General features: G+C 38.1%; 1 protein-coding gene across 1 annotated transcript; it reads right to left on the bottom strand.

Moving 5' to 3' along the window:
• Positions 1-375: 375 nt before the first annotated feature.
• On the bottom strand, positions 376-1840 carry LOC147895708 (lumazine-binding family protein). The gene is made up of 2 exons (XM_087383180.1): positions 803-1840; positions 376-697 (listed from the first exon to the last, which is right to left on the bottom strand). Exon 1 carries the CDS (start codon positions 1683-1685, stop codon positions 843-845), a length of 843 nt encoding a protein of 280 aa, XP_087239306.1. The 5' UTR covers positions 1686-1840; the 3' UTR covers positions 376-697; positions 803-842.
• Between the last annotated feature and the right edge of the window lie 17635 nt (positions 1841-19475).

Genomic DNA, 19475 nt, shown 5'->3' with positions numbered 1-19475 from the left:
AGAGGGCTAATAGCTTTATCACGATTTGGGACCTTCGCAAGCAGTCACAGTTCTCCAAGATAACCACACAGGTTCTAACGATGAAGGGGAGGATGAATACCTAAACAATCGCTTAGGCTTTTGCCTTTGGCACGCCAAAAATGAGACAAAAATGTGGGGACCACATGCCACCTTGGCATTCCCATTTCCCACAAAACTACCACAATGTCGTAAGGCCTTAAGAGAAGGCACAAAGGAGAAATTTGGACTCTTAAGTTAAATAACATTGAAACATTAAACCATGACTTCAAAGAAAATTATCAATCGTGCTTCACTAAGTCCTACATTCATAGTTCCAAAACGGGTAGGAGTGATACTAACTTTCAAAAAATCCAGTTACCATTAAGCAATCAGTAGATCCAGAACTTCGATATTTTATGAAGTCGATGAGAGGTTGCAAAAAAGTTCGAGGAGCTTCCTCTGTTTTCTCTTCTAATCTAGATATACCAAGCTTCATACATTGCAAGTAATTCTGTATCTAAAGAAAAACAGCTTCCAGTCCTAGTACTATTACTGCTTCTGATAACAATCAAGCCTTCTTCCAACCTGTAGAGTAGAACCTTCAATGGCCACACAAATGACTTCTACCACATACACCCCAGCCTTATTAGGGTTTTGTGTTGAACCTCGGTTGGCTCTCCTAGCTGTTTCTGTTTTACTGTAAGAATAACGGTGCATAAAATTGCTGTTTGACGAAAAGTCCCTGCTGACAAGCAAGAAGACCAACCACCAGAGACGGCAATGGACGAGTAATTGAAAGTACCTGCTTTCGATTTGTCGTAAGCCTTTGGGAACGAAAACTTTCAAAGAGCCTGTCGGACAGGTGCCCCATATCCTGCAAGGAGGCGCTCCACATACTTTCCCAAGATGTCAACTTCAAGGTTTACCTTACTACCCACTTTTTTGTGGGATAACACTATTTTCTGCTGTGTGTACGCTACAAGCATAAAGTTAAAAGCCTCCTCCTCGTCGAATACTTCGACGACTGTTAGACTAGTACCATCCACAGCAATGAAACCCTTAGGAACGATATAACGCAGTATGTCTGGAGATGTTTTGACCTTTACCCACAATGAATCACCTTCTGTATCCATAGAAATAATAGTCCCTGTGCCATCGACATGCCCCTGCACAAAGTGACCTCCCATTCGAGACTGCGGCTGCAAAGAACGCTCGAGATTTACGAGAGAGCCAGAGCTAACCTCGCCCAAGGATGTCTTCCGAAGCGTCTCAGGAGCAAGACCGACGGAAAAGGAGGTGGAATCGAACCTTGTCACGGTCAAGCAAGTCCCATTAACCGAAATACTGTCGCCAAGCTTGAGATCCTGCACTGCTAAGTGGGCCTGGATGGTCATCTGGAAACCCCCGTCGTCGACAGGACCAACAGTGACAACGGTGCCCATTTCCTCAACGATTCCAGTGAACATAGCTTGGGGTTGTGGAGCTTTGAGTTTGGAAGGAGACCTGCGAGAACTGTGAGGTGGGAGGCGGAGGCGAATGCCAAACCAACTGGGCTGCGATGCGGAAGACGATAGGAAGAGGCGTGACGAGAAGCTGGGGGAGTAGAATTGGGCAGAAGAAGAACAAGTACGGGAGCTTTGGAGATGGAGATGGAGATGGAGATGGAGATGGAGATGGGCTGCCATCTTTCGTCCCCGATTGTCCTCCTCATGTTGCTTTAAAGTTTATGCCATGTACCTCGCTGTTTACAGTCCTGCTAGAAAAAAACCTCCTTTTGGTTAAAATTGAAAACAAGATGAATGCTCATAAAGCATTCATAAGGCCTGCCTCGTATGAGCAGGTTGGAAGAGAGAGAGAGAGGACTTGGATGTGCAGCAAGGAGAAGAGAGAAGAGAGACAGGGCCTTGCCTTGAAATAGAAAGAGAGAAAGAGGGAACTTGGATATTAGAGAAGGGCACAAAAAATGGATTAGAAATGATTTTCGCTCTACCACTCGAGTGGGAGGCCAAAAACCGACGTAAGTTGTGCCAAGGAGGTTATTTATAAGGGTTAAATTTGACGGCAAAATGTCTTTTAAAGGTATTTGAAATATTCACCTTGAAAATCTAGGCTACAAAGTTTCCTTTAGAATACCTATTAAGATTGCCTAGGGACTTTGACTTTGAAAATTAGTAATATATATTATATGATATAATATAAAGAAGATATATTTAATATTTATAACACTAAATAATAAATCGATTTATAACCGTAGATCTAATTGCTTTGTAGCCCTCGATCAAGCCACCTGACCTTGTGTTGTCTTGGGCTAGCGCAGGACTTCTTTACTTTCTTGATTCTTGAATACTTGAACTTTTAAGTTTCATTGTCCATTGAAGATGAAATTATAGAAGTAGAGAATGAACAAATGAAAGATAGAGATGATGCTGTTGGAAATAGGGAAGCTAGTCGTAGAAGAAGGGCATGTCGTGAGTGGAATGAGGGATGGACGAGAGTCTTTGATTGGGCATGCCTTGATAGGGAGGTGGGTAGGATTTTTTGCACCTTTTGTAAAGAAAATAAAGGGTGTGGTAAGTATGGATCTATTAATATCCATCATAGTGCTCTTACAGAACATGCAAAGACTCGAACGCATAGAATAGCATCATACTTAAATGGAAAAGAAAAGGTAGTTATATTTGAGGCTTTAAGCAAGAATTAAAATAAGGCCGTCTTGCAAATTTGAATTTTTTTGCTTCTGTATATCATGTAGCAAAACAAGATCTTGCATTCAACCACAGTATGCCCCTGTCTTAGAGTTACTTTCATTTTGTAACTATCCAGCACTACCACCTGGCATGTATCATAATGACAAAGGTTGTGCTATGTTTGTTCAACACATTAGTCAATCAATGTTTAATACACATATCTCGAGACTAAAGACGTCTCTGTTCTTTAGTTTAATAATGGATGAGCCTACTAACATTGCAGTGACTCAGCATCTTATTGTCTATGCATCCTTTTTGGAGGACTCTAGCCCAATAACTATTTTTTAAGGCTTGTTAGAGATTGAGAGTGCAACATCAAAGAGTTTTCATAATGCAACCATGCGCTTTTTATCTCATCTGCATCTGCTATGACTGGCCATCATTGAGGATTATCCACTCTTTTGAAAAAGGATAATCCCTTTATGACAAATGTTCATGGTGTTGCACATAGAGCTAGTCTATGTGTATCAGATGCAGTTAAAGATTCTCCCACTGCACAGCATATCGATGAATGTATGAGCTCAATTGCTAGAGTATTCTCAAAAAGTACATCACTTTTAAAGGAGTTGGAAATTGAATTTGGTTGCATCATATTGCATATGAGTCGCATTCATAAAGTCCATTGGTTGAGTAGACACCCAGTGGTTCACAAATTTTGTGAATCCCTTGAGCCATTATTGGCACTAACAAAAGTAGAGAATGCTTCTCTGTTTGAAAAGATATCTGGCTTTGAATTTTTATATAATCTTCACTTTATGGCAGATATTCTAGAGAGGTTTTCTATTCTTAGCAAAGTGTTTCAAAGCACCTTTGTTGAGATTTCATCTGTCATAAGTCTGATAAATATTGAGATAGAAAAAATCACGACAGAATTTATTAGTGAGCGACAAATAGATATAAATGCCTTTAGTCCTGATAATCTGGGATATCCCATCCTTCCTGATTTTGGCCCATTTAGGGGTCTACGTTCATCCCTTTGTGGTAATATGTATTGAAGTATTCACATACATAGAGAGCTTGATGGAAGTGATTTAGATAGGTCTATGCATTTCAAAGATCATTTGCTAGCTTAGTTATTCAAAACGTAAAATAAAGATTTAGTGATAATAGTATTTTAGCTGGCTTTAAGGCTTTGGTTCCTTCTAGTTTTCCATTGACATCTCCTCAATTTCATGAGTATCGTCATGCAGAAATTGATAAGCTAGTATCTTTTTATGGGCAAAATGTATTAGGAGGCAATGGTGAGGAGTTTGAGGCATTGATTAATGCACACCAAACAAAAAAGGAATACCAATACTTGAAGCTACAAGCTCAACATGAATGGAGAGAATTGGGCTTAAGAGATACATGGGTTTGGATAGGGAAAAATATTACAATGAGAGAAAAGTGCTATTGAGACTAGCTGGGATTGCTATGTTGCAATGTTGTAGTACTGCATCATGTGAGCGAGGGTTTAGCTTACAAAACTTAATTAAAAACAAATTGAGAAACTACTTATCCACCAAGAGTGTGGATGCGTTGATGTGTATATCCATTGAGGGATCACCACCATTAAGTGAATTTGATTTCTTTGATGCAATTCAAATGTGGACGGATTGAGCCAAAACAAGTCAACATATCTTCGGTGAAAGTGTGAGGTAAAGTATTTTATAATAATCTTATCAATAAAATCGCTTGTGCTTACTTAGATGTACTAATACGTTTTATTATCATTACTAACATGTTGTCCTATATGGTTGTGTAGGTTGAATGAAGATCATGATGAGTTTGCATATTGATCTCTCTCTCTCTCGCTCGCTCATGTGTGTATGTGATGTATCATGTGTGTGGGACTTAGGTATGATGTGCTATGTTTGTATGAGATTTGAATGAGTGGTTTTTCTTTATGTTTGATTGCTTGAATGTGTGGTTTTTGTTTGCTTAATTCAATTTAAAAATATAAACATGTATGGCCAATACGAAAAAAATTGGGCGCTCAGTTGGTTTTTGACGATCCAATAGAAAAATCATATTTTATGATGTGTTTTGTACCATAGCTCCATCTTATTGTGTACGACATTGTTTTTTCTTCTTCTTCTTTTGAGTCTTAAATCTTGGCTTATTAGTTATGCATGAGTATGTTTTAGATTGTTTTTGAAGGCATGTACTCTAGAGGATGGAATAATGGATGTGTAGTTGATGGGATTTTTATATTTTATGATGTGCTTTACTTGCTCTTGTACTAGTCTCTCTTTCTCTCTCTCTCTCTCTCTCTCTCTCTCTCTCTCTCTCTTTCTCTTCTATGCAAGATGGATTATGGTACAAAAGTCTGAGGCCAACAAACATTCATTTAGATTATTTTAAGAATTGAACTATGTATGTATTGCATTATTATTTGTAAAATATACAATATTCTAAAGTATACCTATTGTTGATTATGACTTTATGTCGTTTTATAGCTATAATTCATGGATGGTGAGGATAGTCTTGTACTATTTAAGTTAGGTAGGTAATGTGATTGCAATTCCTTTTACATTTATTGTTTGAATGTTATAGCTTGATATATCTTGTAAGATATTTAATTTGAAATTTTGGATCTTCTACTTTAGGAATCATCTAAAGAACATGCAAGTCATGATACAATTGTTCCAAGATGGAAGTTGTGGGATTATTCTAGGTATGTAGCATCTTACTCTTGTTTTTGAAGATGCCAAGGGTTTTTGATAATTTTGCAAGTTCTTCAATTGAAATGAACAATAATGAGTATGTTTCCACATTCCAACATGTAGTAATTTAAACGTTAAATGTTAATACAATCATTCTTTATTTTTATACAATGAATCTATAAGGTATGGGATGTAAATTAATCACTTCTTTAAAATAAGGGCCACTTGTTAAGAAAGCTTGAAATTACCGATCAATTTTAGTACTAAGCTTGAAATTACCGGTTTTAAAATGTTGAAGCCTTTGAGGACCGCCGGCTAGGATTTAAAAATCTTGGTTGAGTAGAAGAGTAAAAAGTTTTTTGATTGGTTGAAAAAAAGGTTTTTCTCTAGCACTGAACTTCAACTTTACACACCAAAGTCGCCCATCTTTGGTTTGTTGATGTGTCCCCATCAATTTCATGGGCCTGCACAACTCTACACACATTGCCCAACCTCTTGCCCTTCCGTTGGTTGCGGTGGTAGCTGAGTGGAACCCAACATAACCACATTCTTGGGCAGCCAAAGTTGGCTGCTCAAACTTAGGCATCCACCTCACCGACCAATCGAATACAAGGAGAGTTGAGTCCTCCGTTTAACATTCTAATCCCATTGACTTTTTGTGTTCACATGCCTTTTTTTTTTTGGTGAGGGGGGGGGAGAGGAGCTAGCATTTCCATCGTTAGTCCTTATGCTCTATGGACTATTCACCCAACTGCACATTGTATTGGGAATTGTTGTTTGGTCAATATGCTTGTTTTAGATGCCTACTTACCTTATTAATATGAATGTCCATGTGTGTCTATGTTTGTAGTATATGTATTCTTTGTTCTTTTATCTTGTTTCTTTTGGGGAGAAGTGGAGTTGTGCTATTGCTTGTTGGTTGTGTTTTGTATTGTTTTAAAAATCTCATGTGCACCATTATTACCAAGTCCATGAAGCTAATTAATTTCACATGCAAAACTCTCCTAACATTCTGTTTTTTATTGATATTGGAGTTTGTAGCCCCTTAGTTAATTTTGGGTCATTTAAAATCTTTTATAGTTCATATGTTTGGATCGTGTAGTGATCAAGGGCTTGTATATTATCTAATTTTCCATGTGCGATGTATAGATCAGTAGGCATTGGTTTGACGAATTTAATTTCATGTAGTCTTTTTGTGATTTTATGTATGTGTGTGTGTGCACAATGCACGGGTGCACTACACGCCTGCATACATGTCCTTATACAAACATGTTCAAAATTTTAGATCACTTTGTCCAATAGTATTTATGAGCCTGAAGCAAATTTGAGTAGTGATCCAATAAGTCTTTGCCATAAGTTCCAACCTCATCATGTGTTCTCAGCGCCCATGAGTATAGTAGCTTGGGAAAATTCTCTGCAGCTTATCACAAACTCCACCAAAGAATTAAGTGTGAAAAAGTTTGATAGAGCGCATTCACAAATCTACAAAGTTTGATGTATGCTCTCCAAATATTGGCACTTCATCGAAGGCAAGTAGTTGTATTTGTTCATACAAAGAGCTTTCTCCTAATAACAATGTGATGAATTGGCAATTGAAGCATAGAGTAAATTAAAGTGCCATTTATGTTGTGTGCTACGTTACCACTATATGCAAGAAATAGTGCCTTTGGGAGTTCATTGTCTGCATTTTGCATTTGTTGATTATAAAGCCTCATCAACCCTTAAGCAAATAATGATAGCGTAAATGTTTTCCATGTACCTGTTCCAACCCGCGAGGTATAAATGAATTTTATTTTCCAAATAAGCTCTTTTCTTTTTCATCATTTCATCAAATATGAGGTGTTGCTATTTGTTTAAAGTCCATATTTGATCTTCATTAAGCCTTAGGCATTTTTTAAAAAAGTAATTAGGTGATGATCTTTTGTTTAGATGTTTTGAGATTTGACATGGAGATTCAAGCCGATATGATGGCTCTTGAAGAGATCTGAAAGTTTCAAAAATTGGTTGACCTCCTCATTTTCAAGGCCAACTTTGCAAAGGCATTAGGTAAAGTAATGCGAGATCTCAACAAAAGTCATATGGCTAGGTGGTACAAGCGAGGAGGGATTGCGGAGACCCCTTGGCGTATAGCTGCAAACACCTTACTTGATTTGTAGCAAGCATCAAAGGCCTATTTAGTAGACCTCATGGATGACACCTAGCTAATTACCATACATGAAAACCAAGTCACTATGAGTGCCAAGGATATGCAATTTGTAATAAACCGTAGGTGATCTGAAGATGGTTAAGTTTGGTCATTGTGTAGAAAGACTAGTTGTAAATTTCTTTTTGGTAGTATTAATTGCCAAAATCCAAATTAGGTCATGCAACATATCAAATCAAATGAAAGGGCATGGTTTATATATTTATCATGTTTGTTACACCATTTAGTAAAGTTACATGCATCAAAATAAGAGTTTTATAAAGTTATGCAACAAGTTTAAAGCATGATTGCCCATTTTAGGCTATTGTTTCTCAAGGGCGAGGATGGTAAGATAGCCCACTTAGGAACAACTTTTTCAAGGGGGTTCTTAAGTACCCTATAGTTGCACAATTTCAAATTTTAGCATTAGAGATCTCTTTTGGGTCTAGAATTTCACCCACAACATACAATCACCTCAGAGCATACCATGTTTTTAAAAAAACACAAAACAAAGGCATCTTTGTTAGTCTAGAATTTTATCCACAACATACAATCACCTCAAATCATAGTGTTTTTGTACTTGACTAAATGCCCCATATATTTGGTAAATTTTACACCATAGTGTGCTCAGAGGTGATTGTATGTTGTGGATGGTATTTCAGGGTTAAAAAAGGACTCTAACCCAAAATCCTAGAATCATGTGACTAGAGGATACTTTTATAAAAGTACCCTCCGGTCGCACAATTCCGGCTGAAGGCCTTATGGCGATGTTTTTGCTGTAAAAATTAAACCTATAGAAGTAGGGATGATATAGAAGATATAGATGGAAATTTACATGAAATTATGGGAAAATATGGTATTTATGGAAAACTCTAAGTTGATGGAGCTACATATCTTCTTTGCTTTATTCTAAGGAACATCAGCTGCTTTATCTAACTAAACAACCTTTTCTCTTTGGTCTTGTGGTGCATGTTGAGTTGATGTGCCAGCTTCCTGATCCTTCTCATTGAACAATGATCTTTGCAAATCTTGGAAATCTTGCTCGCACATGGTGTACTCTGGTTCTGCATCCTACATTTCCTTTTGAGTGACACTCGATGCCTTGATATTGGTGAGGTTACTATCATTGAAGCATGCAATCCCATTGACAATTGGATTAACGGGAGCTCCAAATTCAATGACATCAATAGAGGTGTCGTTGAGATTGGCATAGCAGCTCATCCTCTCATAGACTACTTTCTTCCTAATGATGCCAAGTGCGGCATCCTTTACGTTGCATCAAAATCATAGGTCGAGGAAGGATAAGCATGACTTGGATATGCTATATGGATGACTTGTCTCTCACGCTCCTCATCCTGCAAGTTTAGAATATGTTCCTAAGAGTCTTTGAGTTTCTTGACATACAAGGGCTTATAATGCTCAAAGCTCCTTTACCCAATTGAAATGTTCACATTTGGATCCATAAACTGGAGATGCAGCTCCGTCCTACTGACCTAACATGTGGGAACAACAGTACACTGAGCCCCCTTTTTTCACTACTACTATGAGGAAAACAAAACAAAACACAATACATGCAAAACACGGTCTAATTCATCTAATCAAGCTATGAGAAAACAAAACAATTTCAACCCCCACACTACTTTAATACAGTCACATATAATGAATCTAATAATTAAACTAATCAAGCTACTAGCAAAACAAAACAATTTCAATCACCGTGTTGGTTTAGGATAGTCACAATTCCAACCACTAGGTTGGTTTAGGACAGTCACAATTTCAACCACCGAGCTAGTTTCGGACACGATTTCACAATTTTAACCACCTAGCTAGGTCACAATTTCAACTATCATGTTGGTTTAGCTTGATGGGCACAACTTCACATATTATCCAATAACAAGCATTTGCTTTTCAATTCTAAATTTCACAATTAGAAAATAACAATATATTGCTTTTTATTTCTGAATTTCACAATTAGACAATACCAATATATTTCTTTTCATTTCTTTCTTTCTATTCAACCACAATTTCACTTTTTATTTCTGAAGTTCACAGTTAGACAATACCAATATATATCTTTTCATTCCTTTCTTTCTATTCAGCCATAATTTCAACCAGTAACTTTTGTTTAACTTGAACTAGCACCTACCACATCTCCCACCACGTTAGTTGCCACCACGTCTAGAGCACCTCTAGAACTTCTGGGTTGCCTTTCATCCATAACTCTAGCCAAGTTTAGGTTGAGAGACCTAACCAAAAGTTTAATCCCTTTGCCATTAAGCCCTTAAAATGGATCAGTGTCTGGATCATTTACTTTGAGACTGGTAGTCACCTGAATGGCCTAATGTTGCTACCTCAAATGCTCCCACCAATCGTGACACCACAACTCGTGTTCTTCGCTCTGATGGCAATGATCGAATGCGTGCATCTACAACCACTTCTTGCTGCTCCTCTACAAGGTTTATTCTTTCTTCTCGTTTTTTCTTCCTTCGCAGATGTTGCAAAGTGTCTTCTATTGTTGCCAATTTGATACCGTGCCAGTGCTTTCCTCGGCCTGCACTCTGTTCCTTGTGCCTTGACCTGGCTTTTTAGTTTTCCTATCTTGCAGCCTCTGTCTACTTCTCTTGCAAGCCATGGTGAGCTACATGTTGCCATTGATGCCATGTCCATGATCAATCTAGTCCCAAAGAACCTAGATGGTGAGGCAAGCAAAGAATAGAAGACAACTTACCCGAAAGAAGATAATGGCAAACGTGCTTCCTGGGGTGGAAATCTTCCATAACGAGCCACATGTGAAGATATCTCACTTTGAAAGTCTATTAGTTTTCTCCTATATGAATGCAATTTATCTATTTCACTAGTAGCCATACTTATTTTTCCTTTCTCCTCCTTCTCTAAGCCCTTCAAACAAGCAAATTCATCCTTCTCATCCTGCGTTAATGGAGCTAGATTTTGCTTTCTCTCCTCTCTCTTTCCTTAGTTCTGAACAATCCATTGTTTGTTGCTACTAATAGCTTGCTCGACGGAATCGATTACTTCAAAAAGATCCATGGAAACGAGAGGAAGAAGGTAATGAGAGCGTGGAAGGTAATGAGAGGAGGTAAGGCAAGATGGAAGGAGTATGCTTGAGGAGAGGAGGTAAGGCAAGATGGAAGGAGTATGCTTGAGGAGAGGAGGTAAGGCTACGAGCAAGATGGAAGGAGTAACCTTGAGGAGAGGAGTAAAATAAGAAGAGCAAAGTGGAAGAAGTGTTTGCTACAGGCGAGATGCAAGACCGTAATGCGAGATAATAGATTTTGAGTACATTGAAATCTATAAAATAAAGTGATGGAACATAAGAATGATATAATTATTAGATTCTCATCATGAGATATTTATTGTATATAATAAGTTAGACTTCGAAAAAAGTAAAACCAATTTAATAAATTTAGAGAGGTGATTTGTCCATTGAGTGAAGTAAAAATGAAAGACCGTAAATGTGAGAGACACATGAGATGATAGATTTTGAATCAGTTTAAACCTATAAAATAAAGTGATTGAAGACAAGAATAATATAATTATCAGACTCCCTTCTTTCGTCCATCCTAGTCCTTCTACAAACACATTCTTCATTCATCACTCTTAATTTATCATCTCTCCACACACCATGGATGTCCTTGGCATCATCAGAGATGTGGAGTCTAGAATCGATAGTCTCAAAGAATGGATTGCTGATCAAGGAGCAAGGAGAGATGCAAGAATTCGACAAGGCTCTCCACTGACACGGATGGAGAGAGAGGAATTCAATGCATAGAGGCCGACAGAGAGGGAGGAGACTCATAATATAGCAGAGAGCGAAAGACTTTTACAATGTATTATAAAAGCATGACAAGATCTCTTGGACTTCTTAAGCAACCTATGTTATCAAAGCACTCGGTATGGCCAATTTGATCGGGATGTTGAAAGACTAATAAGGGCCTCCCAAAGAGATTATAAAGAAACAATCTGTGACTGCTTGAATTTCTTCCTTCATTGTAATTATGTTGAGGATACGGATGTGGAGTCCATGGAAAATTGGGTTGTTGACAAGATAAGAGATACTAATGATTAGATCTAGTGTGATCTCGGCCTATGTAGCCTGTAATAGTCATTAATCTTATTTTGTATTCTCTGCAACAAGTCTGGTAGGGCTGAGTAGATCATATTACACTTTCATTGATGGTAATCTTTTGACCTTGACAGACTAGTTGCCCCTCCACGTTCACCTCCTGTACCATAGAGTCATAAGAGCCACACTGCATGAGAATTTGCTACTAAAAAATAAATTGTATTAGCAATTCATACATGTTAAAATCCAAAAAAGGCAAAAAATGTTAAAGTGCAGTGATTGTAATGATCTAAAGCGAGCACTTGAGAGTGCAACGTCTCCAGAACAAAGAGAATCATACAAAAAAAAGAGAATTTCATCATGGACTAGTTCGGCATTCTAGTTCCCCTCTTGTATAATGGCAGTCCGAGATCTCCTCACACAATCTTTCTTCCCCATTTGCAGCACAGTGTGAGAGCCCCTCCTCCCTTGATCTTGAAATTGTCACATATGGGAACTCCTCTCTCGCTCTTGAAAAGCCCAATTTGGATGCTCTCCTACCCAGATCAGAGATGCTCGATAGCTTTCATTCATGAGGCCGTCTGACATAGGGAGTTGTTGCTCCGGACATGCAAATCGTAAGGCTATTGACTTTCAACATAACAAAATTTACTACTAAGAACCTTCATGATATCATGGATTTAGCTAGCCAAACCATCCCTATTCTTCCACACCATTCATCATATAGTACTTTATGTGAGATTTGATCATTATTTACATCATAAGTAAAGTGAGGGAAAAATATACAAACAAGTTTACATCACCCAATATCATTTGTTTTCATAGTCATGTGAGTACGACTCTAACACTCACTTACTAGTCATATTGCTACACTCCCTGCCATCTCAATAGACAACCCATTTGACTTCTTTTCACCTTTGCAAGCTCTGAAGTTTTGTTTTTTTTAGTAGCTAAGTTTTGTGAGCTCCTCTCCAATCCACACTTATAAACCTTTCAACTTGTTGGACTGTCTAAGAATCTTTGTTCTTTCAGCTCTTGTCTTGAATGTAAGAATTCCATGTGCTACTTCTTGACCAATCTCAAAGTTTGAATTTTCCTACTCAATGCTAGTGTAAAGTGTTACGACAGCAATTATTTTAAAAACATAGTAAGAGCTAAGACCGATAATGAACACATGAAGGATTAAAAGGGTAAATTATTCAATGATGTGTGTCCATTAGTTAGGTTGCATGGAAGTCAACATGGTTGGGCGAGAGGGCACAAGGTGATGGAGACTACAATAGTGGCCACACACATAAAGATGGGTGATTAGCTAAGTATGGCACGGTTATCCAAAATAGTAAAAGGTGTCCAAGGATAGCTTGGGAGACTGTGTAGAGGTGTGGGTAGTTGGAAGTTTTCACCTCTGGTAGTACTAATTTAGGGTTTCCAAGAGAACTTGCTTAGGTAGGGAGAAGACGACGATCAATTTTTTTGCACTCGTTTGGTTGTAAGAAAAGGGGCAATCAGTTTTGGCTTCCTAGAAGATGAAAAATAGTAGTGTTTGGGGCTGATTACTTCATTGCTCAGCCCCTTGGATAATATTCAACCTTGTATCTTCTTCAAATTGGCATTGCATAGCTTGTGGTGGTTCGATTCATCCCAAAATTCCTTCTTCTACTTATCGCCCACCTCTCTATAGTAAAACGCTTGGCAAAAAGGGGTCACCTACCCCTAAAAAAGGTCAATTGTAGTTGTCTTTGCTGTTTTTAGTACATCAAGCTATATTTCTTTTTAATCCACCTCTTGCTTGATTTTTCTTGTGGCATAGATGTAATAGCCTCCTACGAGTAAAAAAACAATCGCTTTTATTGCTTGATTTTGACTATCCAACAGAGGTCTTTTGGCCATTATGAATAAAAACGACCCACTACAACTTCTTTGAGCTGCTCCAAAAGTGTGTTTGCTACATATTCTTGGTTCACCAAGTGCATGAGTCTCTGTACCTCATAGTTCAGTCTCATCGGTTCAAGGTTGTGTTCCTATTGCTCATTGGTTTGTGTTTAGGTTGTCAATCGTCTCTAGAAGCCAACCCATAGTTGTGTGGTGCTTGTAAATAGAGAATTTTAGCAAGATTTTGCTTCATCTTTGGCTTGCTCGCTTGTGGATGAGTGTATATCAAGTTTGATTATGCTCGACTGTTGTAAGGTTAATGGAGTCTCACTTGTAGCAGGTAGAGGATTCTAAGTTGTGGTTGCCTCTAAGGTAGCATGATTTAGCCAAGCTTTGCAGGAGTGTGGTTCCAAGTTCTAGTTCCAAGTTGGCTGGAGTTTTATTGATATTTTAATTCTCAGAGCACAATTTTTTATTTTTTGCATCATATTTTTTAATTTACCATCTAGTCCGGTCTACCTGTAGACACTTTGAACATGAATTCAGGTATTGCTCCTAATATGGATATGCATGGGGCTCTTCAGGGAAAGGCTTAAAAATGGTGGATAAGCATGGTAGAGAGTGAAAAACACCCTAGAACATCGTCTAGGTTTGATTCACTCTAAAAAGAGGAATCCCTCCCTGAGAATAAATTGAGTAGAATTGGAATGCTTGGGGTCAATATAAGATGCATAATCTTTCATTGACCCAATACATTGCCAATTCCAACTATAGGGAGCTCATCCTCATGGGGATAAATGAATCCGAGAAGTTGCATAGATTTATTTGTGGGTTTGACCCTAATTATAAGAATCAAGTTAAGCAGAACGAGGAAAAGTCACCCTCAGAGAGGCAAGGACACATTCTTTTTATGACACAGTTGGCTAGTAAAAGCTTGCATTTATTGCACAGAAGTCATCTAGTACAATGAAGTCCTATATTTTAGGGTTCTAAGAAATGCCAACGACCTCAGCAAAGGGATAATTTGGGTAAGAAACTTGAGGGAGCATCACATTTCTTGCAATCCCAAGATTTCAAGATAGCAAAAAGGGACAATTTTTGTTCTTATTGTTTGGTTGCAGGGGACATAATAAATCTTAGTGTCCTAAGTTGCACAAAGGAAAGGATCCAATAGAGACAAGTAAAGGAAAAGAAAAGCAAGCTTAGTTCCCTATTGCTCATAGATGCTCCACAATTTTGTGGAAACATTGTCCCTCTTTTTGCTTTGTATGGCATTATAGCCCTATGGATTCGGATGTACATATGTCAAGATGTTTCCTAGTTTTTGGGTTATTTATTTATCTTTTACTACCTATTAGCTTTTATGTATTTTAAATTATTTCCCTTTGATGTTTTCACTAAGGCTATGCAACTTGCACTTTACATTATGAATATGAAAGATTAAGTTTTAGTATGATCACTATAGAGGTTCAGTCTCTTATGTAGTATAGGTTTCATGATTCGGTTTCATGCATCTTCTCATTTATTTGAGATAAGGTTTTCTTTTCATGTCATGCTTGTCTTTTGAGGTGTTTCTATCACATTTCTCGCTTTGATCACCTCATAAACATAGATTTTAGCATGTATTAATCAAGTTTTTCATAAAGCTAAAGGTTTCTTCTTTTAGGGATTTTCAACTTTCATAGTTTTTTTATTCGTCCTTTTACTTAGTTGTTTCATGGATGGAACAATGATAAGGCTCCAAAGTATTCAAAGCTCATACCAAATTAGGAGATAGATAAAATACATTCAAATATTTGCTAAACTTGGAAGAAAACATCACATTTGAGTACTGATAACTTCAAAATTGAGATTTCATTCAAAATAGCTTGAAAAGAGGTTCAAAGTTGAGGATTCATTCAAAATAGCTTTGTCGAACTTTAAATCTTGCTATCGTCGCACTATATTTATTTATTAATAGATTGTATTTCCACATTTTCCATGCACCCTACTTCACAAAATCCAAATTACTTATAAATATCATACCAAATGAGAGACAGTAAGAGAGGAAGTAATTAAAGCTCTACCAAGGTTGAGTGATGGATGAGAGGAGGATAAAATTTCATGCACCAACAAGTTTGATGATTTGAATTCAATCTTCTTTCCTTCTTATCTTGAAAATCTCATCCACTTTCTTGAGGCATCCTCTAGCATTGATTCTTCTAGACAACTAGATGTGAAACAAACATAGATAAACATGCCAAAAGAGCTTATAGAAACACTTTGAAATAGAGGGGGAAGCTTGACAAAAGTGGTGAGATTCTAAAGGATAGGAATTCAAACTTGAAGAAGACGTCAAGTCTAATGTCTTCCAAAAAAATTGACAAGAAAGGAGGTGAAGCAGAAGGTGAAACATGTTTCAAGATCATGATCCAAAAAGCCATCCAAAGGTGAGGAATAACAGAAAAAGAGCTAAAATGAAAGGGGTGTGTAAGTTGGGATAGGATGATTTGGTTTTAAAAGAAATGTTTTTGGTTTGATTAATAACATCAGTTCAAGGAAGTTTGGTTATGCTTCAAAAACGTGATGGGAGATTTGAGGACACAAGTGGAAGGTTTGCATCAAAGTTTGAGGTATTAGGGGTAATTTGAATAAAAAATTAGTAAGATCATATCAAATCCCATATTCCACAATTCAATACTAAATTCACATTTCTCAACCATATCCTTCATGCCACCATAATGAGGGATCATCCCTTTTTGAGTCCAAAAGGCACTTTCCTTTAAAGTCAAACTAGTCTACAATGGGCCCCCTTGCCGATGTTATAACCTTGACTAATACTTAGCTTGTTATTCTTTCAAGTCTATAGCTCACACTTGAGAAATACTTCGCAAATGTGCACACTCAACCAATTTTACACATATCTCTAGTCACATATATTTCTCCGCTTTCAACCATTCCAACTCTAAAACTATGTTATTAATAAGTTTAAAACCTACAACCTTTCTACCTCAACACCAATAAGTATTATCAAGAACAATGCAACCTTCAACCTTTGTACCATTTCTCTTCAACGGAGATAGGATAGCTCTATAAAGGTGCAAAAGTTGAGGTTGAAATTTTGCAAGCTTTTGATAAGTAAACAAACAACTACAAGCATACATACACAAGCATAAACATAAAAAAACTCGCAATCAAGTCCGACGATTCCAACTTATTGCTTTTTACCCACAATCCTTTCATTTCACCATTCTAAATTTAATTTCCTAGACTCTTTGAATTAAGTTAAAATATATCCTAGAGGCTACTATGATTTAAGAACCATCCTTGATAATAGGTGAGAAGATACAAACACAAAATAATATGGCATGCATATGATACTTAAATTCATCATCAAGAGCAAATGACCAATTGAATAAGAAAGAAGATCCAAAGTTAGAACTGAACATGCACAAATCAAACAATCAAGAAAGTGACAACGTGGATGGATGAAAATGTGAAAGCATTTAAGACAATTCTAATATTATAAACAGAATGTTTGCAATTACAATAACGTCAATTGTTCACAAAGATGCATTGAAATACAATTTCTATGGTTGAAATCAAGAAACGCCTTAATTCTAGCTAAAAGACTAGAAGAAAGCATTAGAAACACTGCAAGGAAAATGCCAACTTCTTCATAACAGTCAACAAAAACTAGATAATGCAATCAAACAATGAAATTGACAAGAATAATGCCAAGCATGATCTTTGATGAGCCAGGTAGCAAGATTCTTGATCACAAGGCGGCAGTAGTTGAAATCAAGCAAATAGGGCCCCCAATGAGAAAGTGATGCAAGTTGATTAATTTATGCACGGGGGGCTACTTGATTAAGGCGATTAATGGAGAGGGCCGATGCCATTCGTATTAATGTAAGTTTGAGTGTAGAAGGTTGAAAGGTTCTACACAATCTGAGCGGGGAGCTTCTTGGACAACCTTCTTCTCTTCAAAACGTTCTATTGGCTACTGTAAAGAGCACGCCGGGCTGAAGGGATAAGGGTAGAGGAGAAGGGGGGCTCTGAAAGCCTCCCAACGACTACGATGACCAGCAGTGAAGATGGAGGGGAGGGAGGAGTGGAGAGAGTGGAGGGAGAGGGTAGAGGGAGAGGGGAGGGGAAGAGGGGAGGGGAAGAGAGGAGGGGCCGAGGGAGAGGAAGAAGGGGGGTGGAGAGGAAGAAGGAGAGGTGGGAGAGGAAGCGAAGGGAGGAGAAGAAGAAGGAGAGGAGAGGGAGAGGTAGAAGAAGAAGTAGATAGAGTGGGAGTAGCGGAAGAAGTAGGAAATGAGGGAGAGGAAATGAAGGGAGGCGGGAGCAGAGGGAGAGAGCCGTGAGAGGTCGATTAGGGAGATTAATTAATTGATTAAAGCATAGTGAGATTAGGTTAATTACGAAGGGGGGCCCCGAGTTGAGTTCATTAATTAATAGTTTATGTCGAAGGAGCAATTACGATGATGTGTAAGAAATTAGCTAGACTTGTTGCGAGGAAAAATATAGCGTTGGCACAATTTGTGAAAACTGCTTGTGGAGATTAGCCTTCCAATAGGAAACTTAGAATTCTCTTTTTTTCTTGTGCTTCGGTTGGAGGCTCGCGGAGCTTCGGGCTGAGGGAGGTTCTAGACCATTAGATCAAGAAGGGCAGAGGAGATCAGCCATGCAGGAGGTTCGGCAGATGCGCTAAGAGGTTTGGTTGGGAGGGAGGCTTGGCGAGAGGCTAGAACACAACAACAGTTGCACGTGGCAAAAAATAAATGAACATGGCAACGCACGGGACGCGAGGCAATAAATGAGGTTTGGAGAGGGAAGCTACATGGACACGTGGCGCTCTTTGCACGAGCTAAGGGATTGTGAGCTCCAGAGGCTGCCACACCGCAAACCACCGCCGATCCACACGTGATTGGCATGATTTGTTACGAGATCACCACGTGGCGATGCGAGGCCCCAGAATGTGCCGGGGGAAAGTGAATGCCCACACTATGCAACTGCGGACTTCTTTTGTGAGCGTGGGCCCTGAAGGCGATAAACTAATAGTAAATGAGGGCTGGTCATGCTTGCAGACTGCAGACACATATGGCGGCACGAGTGCCCACCACGGAGGGGAGGGGGAGAGAGAGAGAGAGAGAGAGAGAGAGAGGAGACGGGGGGAGAGGGTGAAAGATAGATGGAGGGAGGAAGGGAGGGAGGGAGAGAGAGAGAGAGAGAGAGAGAGAGAGAGAGAGAGAGAGAGGGGGGGGGGGGGGGGGGGGCAAGGGAGAGGGAGAGGGGGAAAGAGAGAGAGAGTTAGAGAGAGAGAGAGAGAGAGAGGGTTTTGTACATAAAGATTATTATTTATATATTTTATATTGTATATATATACATGTATATATATATATATATATATATATATATATATATATATATGTATGTATATGTATATGTATATGTATATATACATGTATATATATGTATATATACGTATATACACATATATATACATATATTACATATATATGTATATACACATATATATACATATATATGTAATATATGTATATATATGTGTATATACATATATATACATATACAAGTATATATATGTATATATATACATATATATACATATATATACATATATATGTATATACACATATATATGTATATATATGTATATATACATATATATATAGATAGATAGATAGATAGATAGAAAGATAGATAGAGAGAGAGAGAGAAAGAGGGGGGGGGAGAGAGAAAGAGAGAGGGGGGGGGGGGAGAGGGGAGTGTGTGTGTGTGTGTGTGTGAGAGGGAGAGAGAGAGAGAGAAATGCCTGAGAAATTTACTTTGGGCCGACGGTGCACACTTGGTCTTTTGAAGATCATTTTAGGATGGGAGTATTTATTTTGATTAGCCTGACAAGGCCACTGGTGGCCGAAGGACCAAGGACTATGGGT

Source organism: Dipteris shenzhenensis, chromosome 12 (assembly GCF_047967505.1).
Source record: "Dipteris shenzhenensis isolate YYH24624 ecotype China chromosome 12, Dip_SZ_1.0, whole genome shotgun sequence".
NCBI lineage: Eukaryota > Viridiplantae > Streptophyta > Polypodiopsida > Gleicheniales > Dipteridaceae > Dipteris > Dipteris shenzhenensis.
This window is presented reverse-complemented; position numbering and strand designations above follow the sequence as displayed.

Excerpts from the sequence above, each read along its gene's own strand:
- LOC147895708 (XM_087383180.1), bottom strand. The coding sequence starts at position 1,685 with ATGGCAGCCCATCTCCATCTCCATCTCCATCTCCATCTCCATCTCCAA.